General features: G+C 36.6%; 1 protein-coding gene across 5 annotated transcripts in view; it reads left to right on the top strand.

Moving 5' to 3' along the window:
* The window catches only part of Ptprr (protein tyrosine phosphatase, receptor type, R), a 214,722-nt gene that overhangs the window by 184,006 nt on the left and 19,036 nt on the right, over nucleotides 1-11,680 (top strand). For all 5 annotated transcript variants that reach the window (XM_013023312.1, XM_013023320.1, XM_013023328.1 and 2 more), the window contains 3 exons: nucleotides 1,054-1,133; nucleotides 1,512-1,649; nucleotides 10,321-10,431. In XM_013023312.1, the coding sequence (XP_012878766.1) occupies nucleotides 1,054-1,133; nucleotides 1,512-1,649; nucleotides 10,321-10,431 (329 nt within the window). The remainder of the gene's footprint in view (nucleotides 1-1,053; nucleotides 1,134-1,511; nucleotides 1,650-10,320; nucleotides 10,432-11,680) is intronic.

The following is an 11,680-nucleotide window of genomic DNA, read 5'->3' as shown; positions in this document are numbered from 1 at the left end:
AGAAAGAATGACATTGCCCCATTTGTTAGGAAATGGAAAGACTTGGAAAAAATTATATTAAGTGAAGTAAGCCAGGCCCAAAGAAACATAGGTCCCATGCTTTCCCCTTATTTGCAATAACTAGTATATGTCTGAGTCAAGCAGAAAAGGTCAGATAAGTTGATGTTAAGTGAAATGAACCCCAAGATAAGGATTCAAATGTTTTTTTTCTTTCTTGCGATTGTTTCTAACATATTTATAAGATGATTTCTTTGTTGCTTTGTGTGTCCCTCCCCCATGGTCTAACCCCTGCTTTCACTATATTTGATGCTGGTGTAATTTGTGGAGGAGAAGGGTAAAAACAAATTGTTTAAATAGGGATACACGTGGACCCATTGCAACAATGAGATGTACAAGTCATTATGTCAAAAAATGAACTTTACAACTTTGGCAGGGGGTGGGGAGGAAGAAGGGGTGGGAGATGGAAAGGGATGGGAAGAGGAAACAAAGGAAGAGGCAACAATGCTTAATAAGAAGATATACTCATTACCTTGCCCATGTAATTGTAACCCCTCTATACGGTATTTTCACAAAAAAATAAAAGAATGAAACTATTTTTTTTAAATAGAGCAAGAAGAAATCTACTATTTAAACATGTCACATTCTGTTACTTTAGCACATTGTCCTGAGTTAGAAGTGAACTATAGAAGTGAGTTAGACGTGAGTCTGTCATTTCTGCCCATCTCTAAGCAGGAGTGATCTAGACTCTATCTTTAGTCTATAGGTATGTCAAGGAATTAAAGGCTATATTTTTATACTATCTTATTCCATTGAACTGCTTAATCTTCTGAAATTAATTAGAGCACTTATCATCTTTAATAGTAATTTTATTTAAAGCCAATTTTATAATACATATTGGCTCTGTCAGGACATCTTATATTTTTAGTTATCTCTTATTCCCACTCAGAGTACTATATGAAATTTTACAAGTATATTACTTGTTATTATTGTCATCCTAGGGAATTTTAAAAGAGCACATCTGTTTAATATACTCTTTCTTCCTTTCTTTATTAGATCCCCTCAGCAGAGTGTGTTTGAGACCAAAAAACATAACTGACTCACTGAGCACCTACATTAATGCAAATTATATTAGGGTAAGATAAAAAATTCTTTCCGCTAAGTATGTTGACTTATTGTTTAAAATGGGAATTTTAACACCTCAGAGTAAAGTTTAATTTACTTATTAGCAAGTATTCTGTGTATTTGTTGTAGTCATATCAATATGGGTAGTAGGTCCTTTACAATAAACCCTCCTTACCTGTGAATCTCTTTATTATGGTCTCCAAATACCACACTAGACTTGGTGGAAAAATATTCATATGTGTGGTGGTACTAGACTCCACAAAGTTGCTGAAATCTGTGTTGTTTTTGGGCTCACATGATTATTTTTAGTCTGAAGACCTTTCGCTTAAACTTGCATTGTGAACCTTGAACTTAAAACCCTATTCTTTTTGTCTCTTTACTCCAACTAGGGCTATAGTGGCAAGGAGAAAGCATTCATTGCCACTCAGGGTCCTATGATCAACACCGTGAATGACTTCTGGCAGATGGTTTGGCAGGAAGACAGCCCTGTGATTGTTATGATCACAAAACTCAAAGAAAAAAATGAGGTATGATCTCTAGGCAAGTTCTAAATATTATACATTCTTTACTGTTATGGAAGAGATATTATGTATGTAAAAGCACCATGTGTTATAAAGGATTCATTTAAGATGGAAACTTGGTTGGTTTTTGTGTTTGTTTTTTATACCAGTTAGTACTTCTTATCTTTTTTTCTTCCTTCCATTTTGTTTCTGGCTGTTCTGTGCTGGGACTCGAACCTGGGTCTTCAGACATGTGAGGAAGGTACTCTGACCACTGAGCCAGAATTCTTCTAGGAGCATCTAAGTCAAATATATTAGGCTATGCATCTTTTACATGTTATCTGCTACTTATTTTTTCCTACAAAAAGAATCTAAAACTTACACAAGAAATATTTTGACTAAAAAAGTATTCATTGGCCTTTAAGAGAACTAAATTTTTTTCTGCCCAGACTTTCTAAAGATATTAATGTAATACTTTAGAGAGAACTTTGATGTTTTACAGATCAAAATGATAGTGAGAAACATAGCTGAAAGGGAATTCACAGTAGTCTTCACACTACCAGGAAAATGCTGTTTACTGAAAACATGCCAACTTTCAATTGTGCTAAGCTTCATTGTTTGAAATAGACAAAAATCATTTCCTCAAAAAATATGAAGTTATCTTGAGAAGTTCCCACACTACATATTTATTTTAGGCCCCTTTCTACTTTCTAATAAGTAAATAAGTGAAGAATTGCCATCTTTAACTTAATAATCCCAGTATTCCCAGCCACTTTTTATAAAGTGAGAATAAGCAAAAACATGAAGAAATAGGCCTGAAAATATTTATTCTTATATTATGATCAGAGATTTCATTGCTGGAAAAATTGAGTAACTTCATCTAAATAAATCTCAACAATGTTCAGTAACTGATAGCTCATGCTTATAATCCTAGCTACTCAGGAGGCTGAGATCTGAGGATCACAGTTCAAAGCCAACCCAAACAGAAAAGCCCATGAGACTCTTATCTCCCATTAGCCACCAAAAACTCAGAAGTAGAGCTGTTCCTCAAGTGTTGCTCAAGCCTTGAGCAAAAAATGCTAAGAGACAGTGCCAGGCTAGCACTGAGGGAAAAAAAATACTCAAAAAATTACTTTCAAAAATAAAGTAATATTGAACACAATGTTCCAATTCATCATGGTCTTCTAACATGAATTATTTTATCACTAGAGAAGATATGATGTCTATAACCTATCAAGCTGGAATAAAATCCACCTAAAAATGACAAATAGGGTTTGTATACTTCTAAGGAGTTAGTCTTCAGATCACCTCTGTGTGTTTTGTGTTGCATCTTTATTCCTCTTGGAAAGAAAGGAAGTAGATGGAAATGTTGACTCTATTAGACTGTGAAAGATACTTCTAGCCATAGCTATTTATTAGCTAAATGCACTAAATCCAGCTGTACATAAATTCAGATCATTCTCGGTCTCATGCTATAAAGTAGGTTTTAGTACTTCTATATTACAAATGAGAAAATTGAAACTCAGAGTTCGAGCCATTTCATTTAAGTCTTCCAAGTTAGTGACTGATAGAATCCATATTTTCATTCATGTTTTTTAAACTACCAAGACCACACATGCATGCATTGACCTAGCAGAACAACGGGCTAAACAAAGAAGCAAGATGTTCAAAGGCAAGCAAGAGACTCACTAATGAGCTTAGAAAAATCAAATACTAGATTTATCTTTCATAACGTGCAGGAATTACCTGAAGATTCTTCCTAAGATATAACACAACCATATTCTTCTCTGTGTTTACATCTTTCATGTCAATTAAGCTCCACACATAAGCACAGTGCTGTCAAACCCATTTTCCTGTTGATTCATTTAGTCCACCATTGTAAACAGTTCAAGCTCAAAACAACATATAAAGGAATCATATTTTAACCTTTCCTCCCTCTTCCCTTTCCTTCCCTATGGGAAAAAGCTATAGAAAAATATTTATTTTGATGACAAAATTTCTTTTTGCCAGTCTCAGGGCTTGAACTCAAGGCCTGAAAACTGTCCCTGAGCTTCTTTTGCTCAAGGCTAGCACTCTACCATTTAAGCCACAGCACCACTTCCAGCTTTTTCTGTCTATGTGGTACTGAGGAATCGAACCTAGGGCTTCAAGCATGCTAGGCATGCACTGTACCACTAAGTCACATTCCAAGTTTGTTGATGACAATATTTTTTAAAGTGAACATATGCCCAGAAAATAGTTCAGCAAAGCTCCAGCGCATGAAGGCACAATGCTTGAAAGGAAATGTACTCATTAGCTTACTCATGTAACTGTAACCCCTCTGTACAGTATCTTTACAATAAAAACAATTCTTTTAAAAAAGAAAGCACCTAGTGCCTGAATTAAGCTGCCTAGTGTCTGGAGCACACATGGTGTAGTAAGAAGTAAAGGGCAATGATACTGGAAAAGGTAACATTGAAAAGAAGAGAATTATGCTTTAAAAAAATCTGGTTTCAAGGACAGGCAACAGAGAGCCTCTAACAATCTTTTCGATGTAGAGTGGCATGATGTAATTTGTATGCCATGAAATTGTACCTTATATATCAGTAAGTTGTATTGTGTGTCTGTTGATGGCAAGGTAGAGGCTTTGGGTTTGAGAAAAGCAAGGAGACATATTTTCAGCAGTGATAGAACAGGCCAGAAAAGAAAGGAAGTACTGAATTAGGCAGAGTATATTGATAAATAGAATAGACTTAGAAAGTATGCCACAGCACTTTGTTCTGACTAAATGAGAAAAAGGTAAATGAGGGTTTAAATGAGGGTTTGCTTCCAGATTTTTAGTTTTGGAGTGAGTGATTGTGATGTCATGAACCTGGTTGTGTATGTGTGTGTGTGTGTGTGTGTGTGTGTGTGTGTGAGTTTGTGTGTGTGTGTGTGTTTTGTTTTGTTTTGCAGAGATAGGGGGGAGTTACAAGAAGACACAGTAGAGAAGAAAATGAGATTTTCTTTTCAAGTTTGAAGTTTGAGAAGTCCCAGAGACTTTTGGATGGTGACTTCTATTAAGTGGTTAAAGAATCTAGAGACAGGGAGGAGGCAGGTGGTAGAGGGAGACATGGAAAGGCATAGGACTGACACAAAGGAAATAAATTGTGATTTGTACTGCATTGTGTATTCTGCTCCTAACATGTTCTGAGTATTCTCTGAGTGATCAAAGCATTATTTAAAAACAAAACAGCCACAATTTCATTATGTAAATGTGCTATACATGTATAATCATTTCCTTAATAGTAGATGCTTAGATTGCTACCATTTTTATTCATACCTCTGATTATTTCATTAAGATATATTCATAGATGTGAATTTACTTGACTAGAAGATGTGAGGTTTTGAAATAATGTTTGTCCAAAGTGCTTTCCAGTTTCATCTCAATTGTACCATCATCTTCAATAGCTAAAGTTCTCTAGCTAATCTGCATGGCATTGTCCTTTTTTAAAAAAGAAAAGCATACAATTCTGTGTGCATTTGTGTGCATTCGTTCACTCACTTAACAATTACCAATGTTCTACTGCCCAGCAGTAATGCAAACACATGGATCACATCTTTATTAACAAAATTAACACAACTCCTTTCTTCATGCACTTTACAAATCTAATGAGAGGAGACACAACAAATTGCACAGAATAAATAAACATCAGATATAGTTATATACAGTGATAGCTCTGTATATACTGTATATAATATATCTATGTGACTATTAAATGCAGTGTATCAGTATCAGTGGTATATGCTATCAGAAAAAACAGAGCAAGGTTAGAGAGACAGATTTGAGAGGTGTGTTAAGTAAGTTTGCAATATAAATCAAGTGTTGGCTGTGGACATCTATGATCAAAGCAGGTAAGGAAATGAGGCAGAAAAATCAGCTAGTAAAAATCTCCTGAATCTCTTTCCTGGTGTGTTTAAGGAAAAACAAAGAGACCAATGCAACAGCAACATACAGAAAACAATATGTTGGAAATGATCTATACAACTTGGGGGCAGGAGTTGGGAGAGAGGGAAAGTCGGAGAAAAATGAGGGAAGGGGTACCAAGTTTGACAAGAAATGCACTTATTAACTTACTTACGCAACTGTAATCTCTCTGTACATCACTTGACAATAAAGAATCATGTGTGACTAAAAATATGGCTTATTACCTTGCAAAGATACTAGAAGGAATTAAGTAATATTTTAATATGGGTAACATATTCTACAACAGAAAGCACTATGCTAGTATTATTATTATTATTAGCCTAATATAAATATTTTAAACTTACAAGTGGCAAATTAAAAGAATCTTGTGAGTGCAATTAAAGATAATAATTATCTCATTAAGTCAAATGACAGCTCCTATAGATGTCATTGCTTAATTAAACACATTCCAAGACCTTTTTTTGCAATATTTACTAAGTGTATGTCATGTTTGCCTTAGATTTCATTATGAAATCTGACATGCATTCAGGATGGGAAATAGCTATTCAATAACAAGTAAAGTGTGTTTTAAAATAAAGTATATCTTTTTTAGAAATGATACTTGTGGTGATGGATATGCCAATTATCCCAACACTGATCCATATACATTGTACACATGTATTGAAGTATCACACTATACCCCATGAATATGTATAAGTACTATGTGTCAATGAAGACTCAAACATGTGCACTTTCTCATGCCAGTAATCTTAATATTTCGAGGCAGAGATTACTGGGATCAAGCTTCAAGGCTAGCTGAAATAGACAAACGTTCATGATATCCCCTTCTCAAGAGCTGCGCCTTGGGGTTGCCTATTATCCTAGCTATCAGTATGCCTAATACAGGTGGACCTCACCTGGGAGTACACCTGTCTCAAAGATAATGAGCGAAAGTCAGAGCTGAAGGTGTGGTTCTGTAGTCAGAGTACAAGGCCCTGAGTTTAAACCCCAACATTGCAACAACAAAAACAAAATTAGCCTCTTTAAATTGGACATTGAAAGAGAACATGCATTTTTCTAATAAAATTAGTAACAAAAATCAAATTTGCTGTCGAATTCTAACTGCACCAAAGGAAAAGTTATATTTGCTATTACTTGTAATTAAAACAGATCAAGATAGGTAATTCAAGAAGTTTCTCAAAATACATAGAAAGTCTAGAAACTGGGCTGTATGACCTTGCAAATGACTAATACTTTCTGAGTACTAATACTGTGCCTGGATATCAGTCCTTGGAATACAGATCACCTGCTAGACTAAAAGCCCCGGAGCCCAGGGAGGCTAAGCAACTTACCCAAGGCCAAAGAGCTCTCAGGTTTCTCCTCTTCCTCTTCACCCCTGCCCTGGATCACCTCCTCAAATCTTGTTGATGGTGGGAAAAAGTAGGTTACTGTGCAAGAAGTGAGTATGGCCAGAGGTGTGTTCATGACTGTATACAGCCAAGGTTAAAATCTCTAGTCATTGACTTTAGGAAGGAAAGAGGGGATAGATAGAATATTTTGTTCTGATTTAGAGAAAAAGCTAATGTATTGGTTTGTTCAAAGTTGTAGGCAATTTGGAAGGGTGGATTAGAGCTGGGCCTGGAAAAGTCACATTCAAGTCAGGGGTCAGCATGAGGTATTCAAGAGGATCTGTGCTTTATACCAAGAATAAAAGAGTGCCTGTCATCCCAACTACTTGAGAGGCATAAATAGAAGGATTCTATTCCAGGTTGCCCCCAGCAAAACTCAAGACACTACTTGAAATGTTTGTTTTTTAAAAAAAGAGCTAGAAACACGGTTTAAATGGTAGAGTACCTGCCCAGCAAGTATTAGGCCCTGAGTTCAAATCCTGGTACTGTAAAATAAAAATGATAAAATAATATTATTTACAATCTTCTCTGCCTGTCAAAGAGGTATGGAGGGACCAAAGGGCAAAGGGTGAAATTACTTTTAATACTAAATCTGTATCAATATGAATAATGTTGAGCCAGAACAATAGGAATAATTTCCTATAGTAATAGCAATTTTAAACAATATCCCACAATCTATCCCTCTTACATAATCATTTAAAAATGATCTTTTTTATCTACTCAAGCTATTTTCAACATAATGATACATATCTTAGCTCACAGAGCAAGCATCTCTGATTTTAAATGTATAGAATCTAAAAAGCAAATAACTTTTTTTAAAGTGGGTATTTTAAAGCTGGGCACCATTACCTCATGCCTCTGTAATCCTAGCTACGCAGGAGGCTGAGATCTGAGGATTGCAGTTCAAGGCCTAACCTGGGCAGGAAAGTCTATGAGACTCTTATATACAACAAATTACTCAGAAAAAGCTGGAAGTGGAGCTGTGGCTCAAGTGGTAGAGCACTAGCCATGAACAAAAGAAGCTCAGGAACAGAGCCCAGGCCCACAGTTCATGACCCAGGTTGGCCAAAAGAAAAAATTGGGTGTTTTATTTCAAGCAACTAAACTTAGCTGTATGTTCTTTTTAAACATAAGACCCCTAACTTAGTAGGAATAAAAGAGGCTAGTCAAAGAAAAGAAAGTTCATAAAAATACATTTGCATTGCTCTGTATTACATTCTACTTTTGCTATAAATCATGTATTATGAAAAATTAGTTATAGTCCACAATATTTCCATTCAAGTAGGATAATTTTGCACAAGATAGGCATCATTTTCTCAAAAAAGCCCTCTTTCTTCCATATTATTAATTCCTCCATTCTATTGATTCAATCAAATAGATAATTTTACTGGAAGAATAAAGACAGGTCTCAGAACAATAGTGATAAATTAAGGTTATATTCTATATAGAGTACTCTTTCAAATTACCAAGAATTCCATTTTTTCTCATCTTTTGTATCACTGTTAGCACTACAACACAGAATACATAATAAAATGTTCAAGAATAATAAGTTGAACATGGACTTGAACCCCTTGAAACAATGACATTATCACCTCTCTCCAATCTTATGTTCAAAAGCACCCACTTTCATTGGGTTTCTTATTCTACTTCTACGAGGCAGGAAGTATATTTTGTATATAAAAATAAGCTATTGTATCTCAGAAAGGAGATGGGATGCTAATTAAGGGTTGTTTGAATGAACAAGTCACACTGCATTGTCTGCTGGGAGCTGGCTGCCAATTGCTTTTGGGAAAAGGAGTCAAGGAGGACATTCAAGAGGATGCAGGAGCTCGGATAGCAGCAGCAGCACATCTATTCATCACAAACATGCAGACATCTGTCCAACTCTTGCTTAGTCAGGATGCAAATGATGAGCTCTGCCTGGCAGTCTGTAGGTTCTGAGAGCCACCTTCCCAGAAGCCTGGAATGAACAAGAGAGCATGTGTCACTCACTCTTCTCTGTCTCATCCAGGAGATACAGTGCCCAGACAGATAAGCACTTAGGAATAACTGATGCACCACTGAAAGAATTCAGGCAAAATTGGTCAGTATGAATACCTTTAACAAATGTTGACAATTTTAGAGATTTGGCAGCTCATAGATTTACAGAGGGAAATGTTACTCTGTTTTTTTTCCAGTCTATTTTCTTCTTTTTATCATTACTATCTTTAAGTAGTTATACAGAAAGGTTTCAATTCAACATGTCAGTTTAGGAGGACAATACGTATTTTTTGTTGTTGTTTTGTTGTTGTTGTTTTTTTTGGTCAGTCACAGGGCCTGAACTCTGGTCCTGGGCGCTGTCCCTCAGCTCTTCAGCTCAAGGCTAACACTCTATCACTTGGTTTTCTGGTGGTTTATTGGAGATAAGAGTCTCACAGACTTTGCTGCCCAGGCTGGCTTTGAACCAGCCTCCTGAATAGCTAGGCATGAGCCACCAGCGCCCGGCATTACCACATATCTTAACTCATGTTCCCCTTTCATAATTTTAGTGAAGGTATATATGTGAAAATGGAACTAGGGTGGGTAAATGCCATCAGAATATTCACATGTAAATACGTGAACATGGGGGGGGATGTGGATTATGAAACTGTATTTTAAAAAGATTTCTTGGAGGTTTGACATTAAGTCAGTCTTAACACTAAGCCATCAGTCTGGTTTGCCTGTGTAAAGAAAGATAAAAGGATCCACTTTATTTGAAGAAGGGTCAGAGTGTGGAAGATATTTTTATTATAATGTGGGGGTGTACTTTTTATTATAATAGATTAAGGAAACTGTGCATGCTGAGTACAGATGAATTTCCTGCATGACTTTAGCATGCAGAACAGTTGCTAGGTAATTAGTCAAGAGAATGTTCAATATTGGTAATTGATTTTTAATATGTTTTCATTGTAAAAATACTGTACAGAGGGGTTACAGTTACATGAGCAAGGTAATGAGTCCATTTCCTATTGAGCATTGTTATCTCCTCCTTTGTATTTCCCCTACCATCCCTTCCCTCCCCATCTCCCCAGCTCCTCCCTCCCCCACCCCGAAGTTGTAAAGTTCATTTTCAACATAGCGTTTTGTACATCTCATTGTTATGGGTCGACCTGTATCCTTGTTTCAGCATTTTGTTATTTCCCTTCCCCTCCCCAAATTAGACAAATGTATATACAAAATGCAGGGCACCCAAATTAATACAGTGAGAACAGGGGTTATGGTAATTGATTTTTAATGAAGAAAGATAAAAAATCTTTTGAGGTGCTTTAGTGAAAAGAATTCCAACATTAACAACATCCATTAATAATTGCTGTGTTCTTTTTCTCCCCATCCCCTCCCCCACCAGAAATGTGTGCTCTACTGGCCAGAAAAGAGGGGTATCTATGGGAAGGTAGAGGTGCTGGTTATCAGTGTTAATGAATGTGATAACTACACAGTGAGAAACCTCATCTTAAAGGTAAGATTAGATAGCTCTTGCTATCTTCAAAGTAGATGAAGTGAGAAGATTTCACTTCTAACTTGAAATGATTCATACTAAAATATAATTAAGATTAAAGAGAAACTCCAATGGTTCTTTTGTGTATTCTTTTATTGTTAGCTACTGTTATTATGTGGAATAATTAAATTAATGAAAGGAGGACATTAAGGATGTTTTTTGTTGGATAATAGAGCATCTTACCTTTAACGTGTGTGTATGAGTATGTGGGGGGGGGAGCGATGTATGTGTGCACATGTGCTGGGGCTTGAACTTGTGATCTGGGAACTGTCCCTTAGTTTTGTTTTGTTTTGTTTTTTGCTTAAGGCTAGAGTTCTACTTGAGTCTCAGCTCCACATCCAGCTTTTTTGGCAGTTAATTAGAAATAAGTGCCTCACAGACTTTCCTGCCTGGGCTGGCTTCAAACTACCATCCTCAGATTTCAACCTCCTGAGTAGAGAGGATTACAAGTGTGAGCCACTTGTACCCAGCAAGGCTTATGCTAGAGGCTTTATCAGGATTTTTTAAATATGTTGGTCTCAGCAGCTTTAAGGCCTGAAAAGTTTGAAGGATAAAATCTGCAGGGGTGGGTGGTTGTGGGAAGCAACATGAGCCTGAAGTGTTGATGATATCTTCAAAATCCTGGCATTCCAGTCATTTATAGGGACTTTCCCCAGACCAGCTTATGTCATAGAAAAATTAACTTATTTAGCTCATAGGCAACAGATGCTGAGGAATGTTGCCATGGTATTATTTTGGCCTGTAAAGAATAATCTTCCCAAGGATTTCAATATTATCTGCAGTCTCTGTGCAGGCATAAAATCATCACGAAGAGGCAGAGTGGAGGCAGAGCTGCTGGTTTTTATTTAAAGTGTAGTATAAGAAAGCATTTACCCAAACCTATTTTGTTTTGCTTGTTGTCTGAGCTAAGGATCGAACCCAGGCCCTTGCATGTAAGTAGGCAAGGTGCTCTACTACTGAAGTGCATTCCTACCCCTCCTGAGTGCTGAGATTACAGGAGTGTGCCAGCATACTCAGCTCCAAAACCTGTTTTCCAGCACAAGCCTGATCCATATCACACCCCCTTCTGGTGCTGTCTTGACATGATGCTCATGAGCCTTCCAGGTGTTTCCAGTCCAGGAATCCCTACTTTGATTCCTTGCTGCTACTAAATACTGAAGCGTGAGATAGGATGTAGAGTTATTAATACAACTGAATATAAAACAAAAGT

The sequence above is a fragment of the Dipodomys ordii genome, unplaced genomic scaffold (genome assembly GCF_000151885.1).
Source record: "Dipodomys ordii isolate 6190 unplaced genomic scaffold, Dord_2.0 Scaffold3, whole genome shotgun sequence".
Classification (NCBI taxonomy): domain Eukaryota; kingdom Metazoa; phylum Chordata; class Mammalia; order Rodentia; family Heteromyidae; genus Dipodomys; species Dipodomys ordii.
The sequence above is the reverse complement of the archived record's forward strand: the minus strand, read 5'-3'. Positions and strand labels throughout refer to the sequence as shown.